Genomic DNA, 19,730 nt, shown 5'->3' on the forward strand with positions numbered 1-19,730 from the left:
CTGACATAATTGCATTTTGTGCTGGCTCTGAGACCTTAATTTGAGCTAAAGAGTCCTTAAAGAAAAGACCCAAGAAGTGACTGCCAGTCTTTTGTCCAATACAGTTTCCCATCCTGCCTTGTACCTACTATTTATAAAGGTTTTGGTGTTTATAGATGTGGGATATAATGGCAGGAATCAAGAAGCATTTTCACGTAAGTATTTAAAAGGCCTGTGATGGATTACCATCTTGCTGTGGAATTTGCATGCTTGGTTTTTTGGGATGGAAAGCTTTGCTTATGAACAAGAATTAAGTGAACTGTGTGTTTCTTCTATGTAAGCTCTCATATGAATCTTTGCCCAAATACAGAGTATAAGGGAATCCATTAACAGCTAGATGGTAGCGCCATTAGCTTTTATAGCCAAGACTGTAAAGATTTAGATCTTTAGCTTCAGGGATTTGCTAATCTCAATTTCCAGACAGGTTTCTGAGGAATGATACATTTTGACTGTTTGGTTTACTTAAAATACTTATATCCCGCCTTAAAAACGGTGCTCAGTGCAGCTTACATCACCAAAGCTAACAACACCCAGAGGCTGGTCATAGGCAAAACAATCTTAAAACTGAGAGTCGTCTCATTAAAATTAATCAGCCTAACTATAATGCTTTCAAGAAGAGGCAGGATGCTTGGAGAAGGGTTCCTACATTCCTTAGTAGGGAATCCCATAACACACCTCCCACTCCAGTTAGATATCGGACACATGGGAGTGTTATGTGTGGGGAAGACACTGGAATTGTAAAAGGTGCATTTAGAAATGTCTCATGAGGCCATGGAAGCAGGAATTTAAGCAGCAACTTGAAGCTACCGGTACCTCTTTCCCTTTGCGTCATTGTACTGTTACTTCTATGACTTGACTGGGGGATGTTCATAACTCTTCCCGCTAATTGGGCTCACATTGCTATCCATAACATTTGTCATTTATCTGTGCCAAGTATAGGAGATTTTTCAGTCTGGTGTCCTGTTTGGTGGGTGCTTTGTGCTGCTGGTTACTAGAAATTTCCTCTGTGTAGGAGATAAGGGATGCTTGTTTTAACTTATTTAATACCTCTTGATACGATGGTTGTGATATAAATGTGAAGGGCAAGTTCTCTTGTCCTTTTATAAAAATGGTTTGATAGCTAGTGAGTAGTAGAGATTAAGTTACTGTTCAGCAAAGTATACTTTATTTTCTAAATTTGCCTTCCCCTATTACTCAAATGTTTTATAAAGTTGTTTTTGAATTTGAGAGGATGACCTCTTTCAAACATGTGATCTTTTGCTCCAGCTCCATTTATAGGAGCAGCCAAGGGCAACCCCAGACTGAAAGTGGGGGGGGGGACTGGGCCTGGAGCTGGAAGTTGGCACCTCCCCACAAATAAAATCAGGGCCTTGTTTGTGATTATGGTGGCTTCCCAATGCTTTCTTGCCACCCTCCTATCTTTTTCAAAAGGCATGTTGGGAGCATATTGACAAAACAATTATACATGAGCGGAATATCTGTTTTTCTTCATTACTGTAGTTTCTTAACAGTAGGAATTCCAGATCAAAGTTTACATCCTGGTCAGATTTTATTTTGCAGCAATTGTTTCATTCTGTCTCACTTTTTCTCAGTTGTCTCTACTTGTGCTGTTCATATTATTATTATTATTATTATTATTATTATTATTATTATTAATTATTTATACCCCCTCCCATTCTGGCTGGGTTTCCCCGGCCAATCAACAATTCATGGTAGATTGTGAATGCAAGACTCCTACTGTTAGAAGTTATTTGCCTAGTCAAGAGTACTAATCTGTATTTCTTTATTGTGAAAGACAGAACGTAGCATAGTAATCTTAGAATTCATCAGGGGGCATTTACAACACAAGACTGAATAAGTTGCTTGCGATTTTTACTGTCTTAATCTCTATATGTATGAAACAAAAATATCTTTTTTTGTTGGGTGCTTAGAAAATACCTGCAATGCACCTTCAAAAATAGATCAGTTCTCTAGTTGTAGACATTTAACACTTGACCTTTTAGATTTTGGTGGAAAACTTTTGATATGAGCACCCGTGCTGTTCTTTTTAAAGGATTGGAATTCAAATTTTGCTATGGTGGCTGGAAATTTGAAGTTCATTATGAGGAAATATAGTGTAATAAAAGACATTTTTTAATAAACAAAAACCCACAAAACCCAAACAAGTCAATTAGCACAGAAACATGCTCTTTTTTTGTGAACAAACATTTTTTAGTCCAGGGTGGGGAATCTTTTGCTAAAGTACTATTATTTTTCATGTGCAAATGTAGAGCAATCATAATTCTCCATGAAGTTCTTCTGGCAATTTGCTTGGAATTTGCATGCAGAGCTGGATCAATACCATTCAACATTCTACCACCCACTTACACCACAAAATCTCTTTTGCAGTATTTTTTTACTCTGTGCTTTCAATGGCATGTAACATTAAGCCATAATTTATAACAAATTTAAAATTTCACTTTCATGTAAAAATTTCCGGCATCATTCCTTCCCAACTCCTACTGCTGCTTCGCCACAGAGAAAACAAGCCAGAGTCTGCTTCTCGTGCCATCTAAACCTGGGCTTGTGGTTTGGTTTTTCTCCAAACAACAAACAGTAAGCCTTGAAGAGACCTTGGTTATTATTGCTTCTGGAGGGAATCGAACCAGTTTTGGACAACATGACAAGTAGTAGGAGTATCAGTAAACTTCTGAGCAGCATGCACTAGTGTACTGCTCATTCACATTAAACAATAGTTTGTTTTAGCCTATGGTTTAAATTCGAACCAGGCCAATATTTGCAGTACCATAATGTTTTCAGATGTCTTGATTATAATCTGACGTTGGCATGAACAAATTATCTAGAACAATGAGATTCGTATGGCTGATGTGTAGTCCTTTTACCTCAACAACTCCAGGAAATTGGAAGAGATGAGAGACCAAAAGCTCTCCGCACCCCCCCCCCCCGGTGGACTGGTGAGGTACTGTTTACACACATACCTTTGGTTGGTGCAGTGTCAAATTTGTAGTTGTTTAGTCGTGTCCGACTCTTTGTGACCCCATGGACCAGAGCACGCCAGGCACTCCTGTCTTCCACTGCCTCCCGCAGTTTTGTCAAACTCATGTTCGTAGCTTCGAGAACACAGTCCAACCATCTCGTCCTCTGTCGTCCCCTTCTCCTAGTGCCCTCAGTCTTTCCCAACATCAGGGTCTTTTCCAGGGAGTCTTCTCTTCTCATGAGGTGACCAAAGTATTGGAGCCTCAGCTTCAGGGTCTGTCCTTCCAGTGAGCACTCAGGGCTGATTTCCTTCAGAATGGATAGGTTTGATCTTCTTGCAGTCCATGGGACTCTCAAGAGTCTCCTCCAGCACCATAATTCAAAAGCATCAATTTTTTGGCGATCAGCCTTCTTTATGGTCCAGCTCTCACTTCCATACATCACTACTGGGAAAACCATAGCTTTAACTATACGGACTTTTGTCGGCAAGGTGATGTCTCTGCTTTTTAAGATGCTGTCCAGGTTTGTCTTTGCTTTTCTCCCAAGAAGCAGGTGTCTTCTAATTTCGTGACTGCTGTCACCCACCACCTGCAGTGATTATGGAACCCAAGAAAGTAAAATCTCTCACTGCCTCCATTTCTTCCCCTTTTATTTGCCAGGAGGTGATGGGACCAGTGGCCATGATCTTAGGTTTTTTGATGTTGAGCTTCAAGCCATATTTTGCGCTCTCCTCTTTCACCCTCATTAAAAGGTTCTTTAATTCCTTCTCACTTTCTGCCATCAAGGTTGTGTCATCAGCATATCTGAGGTTGTTTAAGATTAAGATTCTGGCAATCTTAATTCCGTCTTGGGATTCATTCAGTCCAGCCTTTCGCAGTGGCAAATTACCATATTGCTAAAGGACTTACCATGTGGTGCTCCTTGGCTGGGATCCAGTGATGTGCAGAATGGATTTCATGTATCCAAGACTTTGGCATTAGGTTTCTTGAATTGCAGACCCCCATTGACACATGGTAAACTGCTTTTGAAAGTTGGCGAGGGGGGGTGACTTTCAAAAGCAGATTTTGATAAGCTCTGGTGAAAGTCTGCTGTTCAAGGAAGGAAATAAAAAAATCCCACATGGCATTACTAATGTAACTCTTTGGATCCCAGCCTTAGGCTTTCATCTTGCTCCAGCTTTTGATTTAAAACCTACCACCCCCTTGCAGATGTGTAAACCATAATGTAGTTATGATTATCCTGAGGTTGCTTAATATGTATGGTTACTGATATTATATGAACTCAATTTTGGAAACCCAAAGCAGTTGTTCCTTAATAGTATACGTGCATTAAATTTCTTGTATCTTTATTCTGTGCCCCTCACTGGTGGGACAAAGTGTATTCAAGTGCCTTCATTGTTCGACAGGCATCCTGTTGGTTTTTTTTACTTTAGACCTTCTTGCCTCCTTTTTAAAAACAAAAACAAAATGCCAACACAAGTGATTTGGTTATTTTTTTTCAGCTTAACACAGTTACAAAAACAAAAAGAACAAAAATGATAGCAAAGGAGGCTACTACAGCCCAAATTCAATAATTCCAAAATTACAATGCAGGATTAGGATATTGCTTGCTATACTTAAATTAATATCAATTACATTCCCCCATCCGCGCCCCAAAACTTACATGTCTCCTCCGAATGAGTCAAGTGACATGGAGGGGGGAGTATGATAACACTTACTGATACTATTCTTGATTCTTGCATTTAATCCCACTTCTTTTACACATTAATAATTTGGTACACCTATTTTGTTTTCCCTCATTGACTTCCCCTATTTTCTATCAAATGTAATTTTCTGTTTTTGTTTGTTTCTGTCTCTTCTCTTGGTCCCTCCATTTCACCACACATGAATCTTATTAAACCCTCACACTCATGTTGTTTTTTCTCTCTGAGTCTTTTTTATTTTATTTTGGACTCTTATGAGTGGAATCAATTTCCTTTAAATATTCACTTGGCTTCTTCTCAGTATCATTGTAAAAATTATTAAAAACTCCTAGCTCCTCTTATGCATTTCCCTCTTGATGTAGTGCTTGGATTTCTTTTGTTTTGTTTCATATTTCTAGGTTAATTTGAATGCTTTCCTTCATGGGATCATAGAAGTGTAGAATTGCAGAGTTGGAAGGGACCACAAGGATCATCTAGTTCAGACCTCTGCAATGCAGGAAACATTTGCCCAACATGGAGCTCGAGATTGAGTCTCATGCTCTACCAACTGAAATATCCAACTTTCACTCTTTCCCAGTTTGGGCAAAATTTGAGCAATTCCCCTCTGTTTCTCATGTTTGTTTGTTTTTAAAAAAAGATTGCGAGTCTGTAGGCAATAACTCTGCAATGTATTTTTAAAATATCTATACAGTGCCTGGTGCATCCTAAATAATAAATAAAGATGAGAATTTTGTTTGTGGCTTATCTGCTTGAATAATCCTTTCAGGGATTTCCAATTTAAAATGCTAAGACACTTTGTATCTGGCGAGAGGTGTGGATTCCTAGCTCTGGAGTACCATGTCATTTGTGTCAGACATGACTAAATGACTAAACAACAATAAGTATGCTGCTGCCTCGTGTTAGTCACCGCTGCCATTAAAGGAGCGGGCGAGGCAGGAGTGCAAGCGCTGGTGGCTCCGTGTGCTGCCTTGGAAATGGCCCCCTTTCCTCTGGGGTGTGTGGATGTTGACCATGCCTCCTGGACGGATCCTGGCCACTTCATTGCCAGCCAGCCAATTGGGTGGCTGGGGGCGTGGCTGGGGGTGTGCCCCCCCTAGTTTTGATCCTGGGTACGCCCATGCTACTTTGGTTTAATGTAGGAGCTTCTCTATTTACAAATGCTTCCCATGGCATCGTGGCTATACTTCCATGTATGTTTCCCAAGATCAATCTGCACATGCATTAGTGGAATCTGTCACACAGTTGTTTGCAAAATTGTGTTAGGTGATTTGGGGGGTTTGAAGAGACAGTATGGGACAATTCCCTGTGCAAGAGAACAATTATCCTGCCTGTTCTGGAGCTATGCAGGAAAATATCCGTCCTTGGGGAAAGCGGTGTCATTGCCCTTTGCTCACACAACTGCCTTTCCTGGAGTGAAACTGCTAAAGGCTATCAGAACTCCCTTGATTTATGTGCCAAAAGTTCCAGTTCTTCTGCTTGAACTACCATGAAGCAAAAATGTTATCTTCCATCTCATTTTCCCATTTCCCTTAGATGAACTAATGAGTTTCTGTGTGCCAGGTTTCATGGGGGTAGCTTAATGGCATGTGGTGTATTTTTGGAACTTGCTCATAGAAATACTGGTTATTCGCACCAAGTGTTTTTCTAATTCCTTTGTCGCTTTGTAGATGTATCTTTGGCTCTTCGATTCATTGACACAGTAATCTTTCACATGAACCACTTTCAGCATTCCAACAAGATACATACATCTAATGTTTTGTTAATCAGAAATAAGAGTTGTTTTCAAAGGCTGAAGTAACAAACTGGGTTGAGCCTTGCAAGGATTGACTGCATCTGAAAAATCAACATCGATTTAGAAAAAACAAACACTTGTGCAACATTTAAATCCATCTGCACTCAGAAGGACATTTATAATGACAGTGGATTTGATTGCAAATTATTCATGGCTCCTCTGGTGGAACTTGTTTGCCCTATTGCAGACCAGTTTCACAAGAGCTGGGCGGGGGGGGGGGGAGTTATTCATGCTCTGTCCTTGTTGATAGTAGGCATCTAAAAGTTGCCTTTTGGAGGGTAGATGCCCTTAATAACAGGATAGACATCTAAAAAAAATACAAATAAATGTTGTACTCCTTGTGTCTCTTTCCTTCACTAGTGGCATAATTCAGTAGTTAACTATGGCCCTGCTTTCAAAAGACTCTCAGTTGGCATTTCCCCCCCATACTGCTTAACTAAATTTGTGATTATGTCAGTCTTCCAGAATGCCCTGGCTTTTCTCAGTGTGTTTCTCAGGGTTTTTTGGGGGGGTGGGGGGAACGGGACCTGTTTTAATAGGTGTGCTCCTCTGGCATGTTATTTCCGTTTCAATAGCATTTACTAGCATTGTTTCCCCGTGTATTTAATGACAGTGTTTCCATAGCAAACGGTAATGCCTTTATCTTGTCTCTTTTATCCACTTTGGATCGCAACTTGTAAGTAGACTACAATAGCTGCATAAATTGTGTAGGATTTGGTATTATGTTTTGATTTTCCTATTGTCTTTGGGAATGCTTGACCTTAGCTAGGAACACTTTGGTGTGTTTACCTAGCATTCCATTGTATGGCCTTTTAAACAATACCTTCTGGAAAGCTTCATGAGCTGATTTGGCCACAACCTCAATATGCCAACAATGAGTATAAAGATTAAGTAGTTGGTGAATTTTTCTTCACAGGACCTAAGTAGTCCTTGATTTTTTAAAACAACAACGTTTTTCCTCATCTAATGCTTGACTGTAAGGAAAACAAAACAGTGAAGTAGGCCTTTAATAATAATAATAATAATAATAATAATAATAATAATAATACCTTTATTGTCAATGTACAACCTGTGTACAATGAAATTAACAGCCTTGCTGTTTATGTTATATTCTTGTATGCTGAGTAGATGAATCTTGTTTTGTTAGGAGAGGAAATTATTTTTGTATAGAAGGAACTTGGGGATTTTATTATTCACATTCACTTTTGGACTTAGCAAAGTGTCTGCCTTCAGTCTATTGGTGATCCTCCAGTTGAAAATTTGAAACAGCCTAGGAATCATTTACATTTTCTCAGAGTTTGTTTTTCCTTTCCTGACCTGTTTAATTTTTAGAGAGTAGTTGTTCTTTCTGCACCTATCTATTCACTCTGTATCTCGGAGGAACACATGCTAACAAATGAGAAATCACCCTTTTTGTGGAATAGCACTCCTGGGTTGTTGTTTTTTTAAGGTTTTAAAAGTCTATGCACTTGATTCCTGAATGGAAAGTATATTGTCCCCTGTTGCATAGCTGTGGTATCTTAAGGTTAAGAGGAAGGGTGTGAAATCAGCCTCAGCATGAATTTATTGCTAGTATACAGTACATTTATCTTTGTATCCTTAATGTCAGCAAGCTGCCTAGTAATAGTAATTTACTACTATAAAATTAGATGTGAAATGTGATGCACAGGGATTATTGTTTGTATATAATTTGTATCCATTGCACCTGTATTCTTTGGCATATATAAACTACCGGTAGGTTCTTGTGCTATTATCAGTTTGGCTCAGTTGTCTCTGATTAATTGCCAGAAGTGCATAATGAATAAGTTGTTGCTCAACTCTTCTATTTAATCAGGTGCAATATTAATTTTTGTGTTACATGGAAGAGCTTATATATTACGCCACTGAGAATAAAATTGTAGATTGAAAGATTGAGTGCAGAATGTAGCTATTTGCATCTTATGAAATCTGTGCTAATATAAGCTTAGAGGTTCCACCAGAGCCATTGTGCAAACAGAGTTTTTTTTTTGGGGGGGGGGGTAAGATACAGTTTTCAAGTCCAGTTTTCAGGGCATTCTAGGCAATCCTTTTTTACCTTCTAGATCAGGGGGTAGGCAACATTATCAGGATCTATGGTCACCTTTCTTGGAGGAGGCGGCATACTGAAGGAAGTGGAGGGCTGCAAGTTGGCCTGCAGGTTGCTCACTTTGTTCTAGATCTAGTCAGTTAAGGTATAACATTTAAACAGATGGTGCTCAAGTTTTAATTTTTTTTTTTAAAAAAATTGATATTCTGGCGGTTTTTCCTTTTAGATTTCAGAGGCACGTGAACTTCAGGAGTTTGCTCCGTCACCATAACACTTGTATTTTTAATACTTTCTAGGTACATGTATTGGACAGACTGGGGGGAAACGCCTAGAATAGAGCGTGCTGGAATGGACAGCAGTGTTCGGAAAATAATTGTGAATTCTGACATTTACTGGCCTAATGGACTCACCATAGATCTTGAGGAACAAAAGCTTTATTGGGCTGATGCAAAACTGAGCTTCATTCACAGAGCGAATCTGGACGGCTCTTTCAGGTATGTGGCATGTGTGTTTGTGTTCTTTCCTCCTCACATAAATTTTAGGTTTCTCAAACTGTCATAATCTGTTCTGGAGGTCCATTTGTAAACCAAAACAGGTTGTAACCCAAGGCGCACTTATGCCAATGGCAATGGGGCGTAATCCAAAAAACATTTGTTCATAAACAAAAAAAAATGGGTTGTAATCCAAAAAAGGTTGCAAACCGGGACACACACTTCCGGTTTGACGTGTTTGTAATCCAAAACATATGCAAGCCAAGACGTATGCAAACCAAGGTACCACTGTAAAGGTTTTTCATCATCAAACCATACAAATTTTGATCTGAAAATAAAAACTCATTGTGTTTAGACTTACTGGTGCTTGCTCTTTTAAAGGAAGATATGTTTGACTTGGGTGGCGCTGTGGTCTAAACCACAGAGCCTAGGGCTTGCTGATCAGAAGGTTGGCAGTTTGAATCCCTGTGACGGGGTGAGCTCCCGTTGCTCGGTTCCAGCTCCTGCCAACATAGCAGTTCGAAAGCACGTCAAAGTGCAAGTAGATAAATAGGTACCGCTACAGCGGGAAAGTAAACAGCATTTCCATACGCTGCTTTGGTTTGCCAGAAGCGGCTTAGTCATGCTGGCCACAAGACCCGGAAGCTGTACGCCGGCTCCCTTGGCCAATAAAACAAGATGAGCGCCACAACCCCAGAGTCGTTCGCGACTGGACCTAACGGTCAGGGGTCCCTTTACCTTTACCTTTATGTTTGACAGTGGGCTGCTTTTCAAAAAAACAACAACAATGCTGCCATAAAGTAATGTTGCTATAGTTCAGAACATCTAATTGGCATATTTTGCCACTTGAAATGTAAAAAGCAACAACTAGCAGTTAACTTGTATCACACGCTTAAGAGATATGTTGAAAGGATCCAGGAAGCAAGTGTGATATTGGCATAGCTGCCAAGTTATCCCTTTTTTAAAGGGATTTTCCCTTATGCTGAATAGGCTTCCTCGCGAGAAAAGGGAAAACTTGGCAGCTATGGATATTGGGCGCCCTCTCCCCCTCCTCAAGACCACTGCGTTAAGCAAGGATAGTGGCCCTGTATGGTGTAAAAATATTTAGATTCATAATTTCTGTCTGCTCCTCCTGGTATGCATTGCTGTCACTTAGTTTGAGATACTCTAGATTTTCCCCTGTGGGCTCTTTTGAGAATTCCCTAGTCTTGGGCATTGAACATTGTGCAGTACATGTCCATGTTTTGTGGTCAACTCAATTTAATTCCTTTGCATCAGGAAATGAAGCTGCTTTTCATATTGTACTACAAACTAATAAATTATTTCAGAGCAGTAATGGAAAATACAAACAGGCTCTTTTCATGTCCGAGTGTGCTTTAGTTCCAGTAGTGCTAAATAAGCTTGAAAGAAGCAAATCTTTTATGCTGCAAAGGCTGCCACAGTCACCTGCTTCTGTTACTGGCTTGATGGTGTTCCAGAGCAATTTGCATTCTGCATATTGGTTTGAATTCACTGTAACAGAAATCAGCTGGAACTAGTTATTGCTACAAAAAGAGCAAGGTGTTTGAAGGCTTAGAAAAATGGTTGCACCCATGTGCTTCCCCCCCCTCCAGCCTTAATGTATATATTTTTGCATGTGTGATGATTCAGCAGAGAGGGTTGAAGTATGGTTGGGATAGCTCTAGGTCAGTGATGGCCAAACTTGGCCCTCCAGTTGTTTTGGGACTACAGTTCCCATCATCCCTGACCACTGGTCCTGTTAGCTAGGGATGATGGGAGTTGTAGTCTCAAGACATCTGGAGGGCCAAGTGTGGCCATCGCTGCTCTAGGTGAATTGATGTGCTGCTGTTTATAGAAGTTAGTTGTCTTTTATTTAAATCTTGACTGAAGCCTTTAAGGAGCTCACATCTTGGCTCATGGAATGGTTATGGCAACTAAAATGCTTTTCCTCCCACAAATCTAGGCAAAAAGTTGTGGAAGGTAGCCTCACACACCCATTTGCACTGACGCTGGCTGGGGATACTTTGTACTGGACGGACTGGCAGACTCGCTCCATTCATGCCTGCAACAAAAGGACCGGAGAGAAAAGGAGAGAAATACTAAGTGCGCTGTACTCGCCAATGGATATCCAGGTTTTGAGCCCTGAAAGGCAGCCGTATTGTACGTTTCCTACAATTATTTGCTGTAGTTTAGGCATGTGGAGTGGGTGTGGTTTTAAATCTGGGACTTTGGGAGAACACCCAGGAACTTCAGAGAGAGAACATAAATGATTCATCTCTTTGATGCAGATGTTAGCAAGCATTGTGAATGAATAGCAGGTTAGGCAGTAATTGAGCCTGGCTGTGTGAGTTTTAACTATCATGTCCTCAAATACTGGATTTGACAGACTTTACGTGCCATGGTGCTTTCAGCTGTGTTTCTGCCTCTATGTTTACTGAACACTAGCATGTACGGTATATAGCCAACAAGCTCAGAATTGCTTAGAAGCAAGCTGAAGCTCTTCTGCACGCAACATCTCATCCTTTGACTTCTAGACTTCTTCAGTAACTTCTTCAGTTTGATCCGCCTCTTGATGCCAGGGATGTTTCAAAGCGGCTTTGCAGGTGGTGATGTCACAATTTCGTTGCCTGTCATTGGCTTAGCTGCTTTGATGTCAGAGGGATCAGACAAGCTAGAGCCATACAAATGATTACCAAATGCAGAGCCTAGAAAGGCAACAGTGTATAGTCAGTTAATTATAATTATTAATTATTGTGGGGATGCAGTGAATTTCTAAGTAACCTTTTGGAGCAGAACAGCAGAAGATAAGATTGGCACAAATTGCTAATGCAGGTGATTCCTAGTCTTTATGCTAGAAAGCAAAGTCAAATAAATAGAAAAATTCCTTCAGTAGCACCTTAAAGACCAACTAAGTTTATTATGGAAAGCTTATACCAAAATAAAAACTTAGTTGGTCTTTAAGGTGCTACTGAAGGAATTTTTTTATTTTACTTCGACCCAGACCAACACGGCTACCTACCTGTAATCAAATAAATAGAATTTCTTTATTCTGAAGATATTTCCAAGCTTTTTTCCTGCTCCTCTATACAGGCTTTTATCTAAAATTGATTGCTGAAGTTCATAGTACCACCTCAGCCATTCTTTAAACAGGTTGTTCTAAGGAATTGTTTTCCACTTTGAATACTACTAATGGCAGGTATCAACATAGCTATTGAGAAACTTTGCAGCAGTTGATTTAGGAGCTCAAATATCCACGTAGATGGAGCCTCTATCTTTCATCAGTGGAAGTTCTGTATAAAAATAAAAATGGAACATATGGTACACCCTGGTCTTGTTTTGCAGCCTTTGCATTGTTCAGAATATTGTAGTTTGCAGATGCTAACTATTGGGAAAGCACACAAAAAGCTCATGATTTAGAGATAAGTATTAGCAGACCCTTGGGTCCTGAATCTAATAAACCTGAAATATTTGGTCTCTGGATGTGGTACTGGCTGTACTTTGAAAAGGGAGGATAGGTTGACAGCAAAGCACCGTGGAGTAAACAAAAGAATTTAAGATCTGCTCTAGCCGAGAAACAGGTGCAAGACTCCACTAAAATGCACTGAGTATGTGCACTGCTACAGTTCGCCCTAGCGTTCCAGATGGGGTTGTGTGATGCTTTCTGAAATTCTTGACATTTCTCTCAGCTGAGGGAATGTCCCGCCCTTGGGTCACAGTATTTCTGGCCAGTAGCGAGGAAAACCTGGTACATATGGAGATACCATCTCCTAGAAATAGCTGAGATGCCATTGTCTCTTGACTAGGATCGGATTTGGATTCCACCTCCCCCCAAATGGTTCTTGAATATTGCTGGTCTGATTATGGCCCACGCACAAGGCAGCGGTAATCTGGGAGTGCACAGAATATTGGCGTCTGATTTTCTTGGCACACTTGAATTGTTACCCCCTTTTGTATTGCTGGCTGCCTTTCTTTTTGTTGCCATAATCCAAGGAGATTATTTCCAGGAGGTGTTAATATCAACTCTAACAAAACACAACTTAAAAACTGTTTGGCCTTATGAATATGTGTATGCGGAAGGGGGGGGGAGACTGATTTATGTGCTTTGCTACAATTGTGTTTGGTACTAATACAAGTTGTGTTCTGCAAGTGGAGTTTTAAAGCTGCCACAGGAAACCTCTTTAACAGTCCTGGCACTGTGGCAGGGGATCATTCTCCTCATGCTTACAAGGCTCCTGGCAGCTTCTACAACATTTTCAGGAGTTGCTCCACAGAATTCCCTAGCTACTTTCTGATCTCGTACGAGTAATTTGCTGAATTCGAGTCTTCTTTAAAGGGAAGCTGCATCGTGCATTCCAGCCACAGTTTGCCTTGAAACAACTTTTGTACCTAGTTTCTAAACTACGTTTTGAAGGTGGGTGGGCAACCTAAAAGGGATTTTCTCAGGCGAAGTCAGTGTGTACACATGCACTGTGTGAATTGCTACTCTAGATATCTTTCTAAACCTCATCATGTAGCATTAAATTCCTGTCTTGCACATTCTTCTTAAAATTTAGGAAAGATGTGTTCTACAAAATGTAATATACAGTAAAAAACAAGTGTATATATATTTAAATTATGTTCAGAGTTCTTAAGAACAGGATACTTCTGGGGGAGAAATGTTTATTTTTAGCTTACCTCAGAGAATGGAAGCTCCTCAGCATTCTGGAAAAATGTAAAATGCTCTTCTCTCTTTTCTGATTTCTTAAGTTCATACACCCTGTGAAGATAATAATGGGGGCTGCTCCCATTTGTGCCTGTTATCTCCAAGAGACCCCTTTTACAGCTGTAACTGTCCCACTGGAGTCCAGCTTGAAGAAGATGGCAGGACCTGCAAAGCGGGTAAGTAATATGGCCAGAGAAATTGTTGCTCAAGAGAGTTCTAGAGTACCAGAAGACTGAGACACTTTAAGATTGGTGTGGACAAGTTAATTCCTTCTTTGTCTTCAACAAGGGTAGCCAACATGGTGCCATCCACATGTTTTTGGACCAGAACTCACACCAGCCCCAGACAGTAAGTATGGCCAGTGTTCAGAGCCATACTTACTGATGGGAGATGAAAGGGGTCATATTAGCTACTTCTGATGTATATAGAGAAGTTATTTAAGTAGTGTTTTCTCTGTGTGTATTGCTCTTCCTTCTCTGTATCCCAAGCTTTTCCCTCCCTCCCCATTTCAGGGTCTTTTATGTATGTATTTGAAGTCTGCTGTTGAAATTAATTTACTTGGCAAGAGCTCAGTCCCAAGTCCATAGAATATGCCTACATATTACTGAATTCAAGGTTAGCCTAAAGTATGGAGGCAATAGAAGTAAATATATAACCACATCAAATTTTATAAGCATGAGAAGAGAATTTTGTATTTCCACAAAAAATGCATTCCACTATTATTGCTGCTTCTCTCCCTCCTCTTCTCTTTTACAACTCCTCCTAATGTATGCAGGGAACAAAAATTGGATGCAAGCAACCATTTTGGAATGTTAATTTGTGAGCACGCCCTCGTTAAAGCATTCATGCATTACAAAAACTCTGTATTTCTCTCAAATTTAGGGCTGCTTTAGAACTTCTGGTTTTAGAATGCAAAGTATGGAAGAGTATATATTAAGTGTCCATAAGGATAAGTTAGCATATGGTCTTTAATGACCCAGTCCATGGGTTTTGGAAAACCAGAAATGGTGTGTGTTATGTTTGAGAGAAATGTGCCAGAGAAATTTGCTGAATCTTGGATTGTGAGCGCTAGTGCTTTGGACTTAATGTTAAGATAGGCTTGCCATATGTCTGGAATTTCCTGGACATATCCAGAATACTGCAGTCGGAAGCAGTGTCCGGGTGGAAATTGGCAAAATGTCCGGGAAAATCTGGACGTATGGCAACCCACGTTGGCAGTGTTGTTTTTGGCTTTCTTTCTTTCTTTCTTTCTTTCTTTCTTTCTTTCTTTCTTTCTTTCTTTCTTTCTTTCTTTCTTTCTTTCTTTCTTTGCAAATTTGCCAAAAAAACTCATTTGTCTGGATTTTCACAGTTTGAAATATGGCAACCCTAGTTAAACTTCAATTAGGTTAAGGGGAAATGGTCAACACAGAGAAATATTTTGTCTTGGATTTTTTAGCGGCATGGCTGTTGAGGATTGTGTGCATAACAGTAGGTGAATTATCAATGGCCTAGCTCAGGGGCCCCCAAACTTACCCGGCTTCGGGCTGGATGCCCGCCACGCCAATCGCGTGGAGGGCGGGGGAGCGTGGGCACGGGAGTGTGCGACCGTGCGCATGCGCAAACGCTATTTCTGGCACACTCCCGACCTGGAAAGTGCTGGAAATAGCTTGTATGCATGTACAGAAGCCTCCTCCAACCTGCAAGTACACCGGAAATGACGTTTGCGCACAAGCCATTTCCATCGCTTTTCCGGGTCAGAAGTGGGCAGCCGCGCTGGTAAGAGCGGGCGGCGGGGGTCCCCAGGGGCTGCATAAAAGAGCCTCAGGGGCCGTATGTGGCCCCGGGCCGTAGTCTGGGAACCCCTGGCCTAGCTGGTGTTGCCATTGAATTTTTTTTTAAGAAGAGGAATAATTCAGCATATTATTTACGGTCATTCAGCCTGTCAGTCAGAACGATTGTCCCCTCTCCTCCACGTGGATGCTTTTCTAGAGCAGGGGTAGGCAACCTAAGGCCCGTGGGCCAGATGCGGCCCAGTCGCCTTCTCAATACGGCCCACAGACAGTCCGGGAATCAGTGTGTTTTTACATGAGTAGAATGTGTGCTTTTATTAAAAATGCATCTCTGGGTTATTTGTGGGGCCTGCCTGGTGTTTTTAACATGAGTAGAATGTGTGCTTTTATTAAAAATGCATCTCTGGGTTATTTGTGGGGCATAGGGATTCGTTCATTCCCCCCCCTTCAAAATATAGTCTGCCCCCCCCCCACATGGTCTCAGGGACGGTGGACCGGCCCACAGCTGGAAAAGGTTGCTGACCCCTGATCTAGAGTGTTCTGCTGCCACCCCCACCCCTGAACCAATTGCAGGGAGGAGATGGGCAGAGGGGAGAAGCCTTGTTGAACAAACAAAAGTCTTTGTGGTGGCTTCCATTGATGGGGCTCATTAGTTGCAAATCTCGCTGTTCTGGACCTGACGCAAGTGTCTTCCTCCTTTATTGCAACAAAATGCACGATTTTCTGTAGATGTTTTGCAGTAACCCCACCTTGGGGGGGGACCCCAACCACATCAGAAGCAGCACCAGCACAAAGTGGAACACATTCATATGTGCATATGATAGATGAGTAGCCATTTTCCCCGAGAGAAATTCTGACATTGTGAATGGGAGAACTGCGCTACCAAGAGCAAATGCCTAACCGTGTAGGAATTAAGTAAGGGAAGAAGAACTGGAAAGAGGTGGAGCCTCGGTGCCTCCCTCCTGTGTTGAGAGGAGAGGGGACTCTGACAGAATATGCCTTTCCCTTTTGGCACTGCAGGATGTCAGAATAACATGTGATTTCGGCCCCCACCCCACCCCCCACCCCCCAAAAAATATCACAGGAAGCCTTGGAAGATTAGCTGTGATTCCTGCACCGCAGGGGATTGGACCAGACTAGGCAACCAGTTTGGGCCCTTCCAACTCCACAGTTCTGTGATTCTAAGTATCACAACATGCATTGCTTGGTGAAAATTATTGTGCTGTGGACCATGAGGGCTGTTTCCAACAAAGTCACTCACTCACAGTCTGCTTGTGCAATTGAATTTCATCTCCCTCTCCTTCCTCTGAGTGCCCCCTGCACACACACACACCCCCACTCTGGCGATTCCGGCGCTTGCCGCAGAGTATCCAGGGTTGCTCCAGTGCAGCTTGGGGGGGAGGAGAGGAAGTCCCATTGCTGGAGGCGCAATAACTTTCTTGGATACAATCCTGATTAATGAAATGTTTAATCATCATCATCATAATCCCTGTGATTTTTGCTATAAGTTAGTTTTGTGGGGGCATATATACAGTGCTGCAAATTTATTTTCTGCCTGCTAAAGGGCAAGACATGTTCCCTTACTCCTGCTTCAGTTGTGTTACTGGCATGCTCTCTAATGCATTGTAGGAAGGATCTCCCCAACCCTTTATATATATAAAAAGCACCTCTCTTTTCATTGCTTTAGGAACTGTTCCTGAATGCTTGGGACAAGCTTTTCAAAACTTTCATATTGACCTTGAGTTCCTGGCAACGGGAAACTGCCCCAGTGGGCATTTAGAAGGTTGGCTAAAAGGATACCGAAATGAGTGACTTTTTATATGGCTAGCACCTTTCTGTTGTGTTGTAGGGACCCAGGTGGCGCTGTGGTTAAACCACTGAGCCTAGGGCTTGCTGATCAGAAGGTCGGCGGTTCGAATCCCTGTGACGGGGTGAGCTCCCGTTGCTTGGTCCCAGCTCCTGCCAACCTAGCAGTTCGAAAGCACGTCAAAATGCAAGTAGATAAATAGGAACCGCTACAGCGGGAAGGTAAACGGCGTTTCCATGTGCTGCTCAGGGTTTGCCAGAAGTGGCTTTGTCATGCTGGCCACATGACCTGGAAGCTATACGCCGGCTCCCTCGGCCAATAATGCGAGATGAGCGCGCAACCCCAGAGTCGGTCACGACTGGACCTAATGGTCAGGGGTCCCTTTACCTTTAGCACCTTTCTGTTGTTGGGCCAGACATTCTTTTAAGGGCTTTCTGTCAGTGGGGTGAAGGGGGAGTGAGATGGGAACAGGAAGTCTGGTTTTGCATAAGAATGTGGCTTTTTGGTTCAGTTTTGTGGATTATTTCTTTCCCAAGCTCTGCATCTTTTGTGGCTCTCTGCCTTATGCCATGTCCACACGTGCTTTCCCGCTATTATTAATTAACTCCTTGGTGGCAAAAGGCTGGCTGTAATCCATTACTCAGAGGGGAAGAAATGGCTGGGATGTCAAATTGAACTCACATTGATGCAACCTGCACAGGTCACTGTGGGCTTCCTTAAAGAATCAGAGCCCTTGAATTAGTATTTATGCACATAAAATTTCTTCAGCACTCTCTCATTCACCTCTTTATTTAGGGTTACAACTAAATATGTTGCAGGAATTAATGTGTGTGTGCGTGCGTGCATGTGCGTGTCTGTGTCTGTCTGTCTGTCTGTCTGTCTGTCTGTGTTATGTATGTTGGAATGGAGCCATTATGCGGGTGTCTTTTTAAATCCTTTGCCCTGCACATTTCCTCTGGTTTTAAATCTCCTCCTGAAGCTAATATTTGCCATATGAGAGAAAACATTGTATGCTGTATCAAAGTGCAGTACAGAACTTGTGGGATATTTTCTGGTACAGAATTGAAATGCAGCTTTCATGTAGTTCCATGGCAATTTTATGGGGCAGTATCTGACTAATGTGTTCCATCAACACAAGGATTTGCGCTTGCACAACAGAATATCCCCTCCTTTCCTCTCCCTCCCTACACCCTCCTCAAATATACTCTGGAGCAGCGTTTCTCAACCGGTGTTCCGCGGCACACTACTGTGCCGTGAGACGCTGGCTGGTGTGCCGCGACGAGAAGGGCGATTTGCATTGTCACGTCGCTGACCCGCCGGAAAGGAAGCCGGCCGGGTCACGACGCGAGGCGAGCGCCCGCGTCGTGACCTGGCCGGCTTCCTTTCCGGCGGGTCAGCGCTGCCTATTGGCGGCCACCAGGCACATAACAATGCAAATCGCCCTTCTCGTCGCCGTACGTCACCGCAAAATTTAGAGTCGGCATCCAGCCGGAGGCCAGAGAGGGCGCCGCCGGCGCCGCCGCCTGGGGAGGAGGAGGCAGGCGGGGAAGGCTGCGCAGGGCTTCCCTTCGCTGGGCCAGAGCGGCGGCGGCTGCCTGGGGCGGCTGGGAGGGAGGCGGCGGCAGCTGCGCGCCCATGTCTGCCCGCCTGGGGTCTGTGCGTGCCGTCTAACGTGTCCCTGCTCGCTCCGCAGGCTCTGCGCCTGGTGGGTCCGCCTGGCTACCGCGCAGCAGTTCTTCAGTGGCATGCTTTACGTCTCCCCTCCAAACTAAACTAAATATAGGGTGGCACAGAGTTGGTGTGCCGCAGGATTTTTTTTCATAGAACAAGTGTGTCGTGGCCCAAAAAAGGTTGAGAAACACTGCTCTGGAGGATTGGGGTAACTCCCAAAACAGATTTCAGGGACGCATGGCAGGAGCAGTGATGGAGAGCAGGTGAGGGCGGGGCTGGTGCGCATCCTGGGGTCATGGTGCGCTACCTGCAGGAGCAGGGCACCCAGCACAGAGGGGCGGAGCCGCAATGGCACCCCACCGGGATCGCGCTGCCGCTCCCCCTGCACTCCTCTTCCTCTGCCAGTGGGCAGGAGGAGAGCCAATAAAGTTCCATTATGCAAACACAAGTCCTTGTGCTGATGTGATGTTACACAGGCAGTGATTATCTCTACATACCATTTATTTGAAGAAATAACTTTTTTGTCTAGTTAAGAATGCAAACGAGAAAACGGTATAGTTGCTGAAAGCTTTGGTAAATCTTCTAGTGTTATTTCATAAGCAGCAGGGTGGAGAAGAGTGTATTGGAGCCACAGCCATGAGTTAATTGGTTATCATTGGTTGTATTTTAGGCAATCATACCCCAGCTGATTAAGTTGAGATATGCACTCACAC

The 19,730-nt window shown here is 42.6% G+C and overlaps 1 protein-coding gene across 4 annotated transcripts in view; it reads left to right on the forward strand.

Moving 5' to 3' along the window:
- Positions 1-19,730, forward strand: part of LRP5 (LDL receptor related protein 5) — a 188,315-nt gene that overhangs the window by 109,173 nt on the left and 59,412 nt on the right. For all 4 annotated transcript variants that reach the window (XM_035130338.2, XM_035130349.2, XM_060276620.1 and 1 more), the window contains 3 exons: positions 8,871-9,068; positions 11,029-11,225; positions 13,812-13,943. In XM_035130338.2, coding sequence (XP_034986229.2) covers positions 8,871-9,068; positions 11,029-11,225; positions 13,812-13,943 — 527 coding nt within the window. The remainder of the gene's footprint in view (positions 1-8,870; positions 9,069-11,028; positions 11,226-13,811; positions 13,944-19,730) is intronic.

The sequence above is a fragment of the Zootoca vivipara genome, chromosome 1 (assembly GCF_963506605.1).
Source record: "Zootoca vivipara chromosome 1, rZooViv1.1, whole genome shotgun sequence".
Classification (NCBI taxonomy): Eukaryota; Metazoa; Chordata; class Lepidosauria; order Squamata; family Lacertidae; genus Zootoca; species Zootoca vivipara.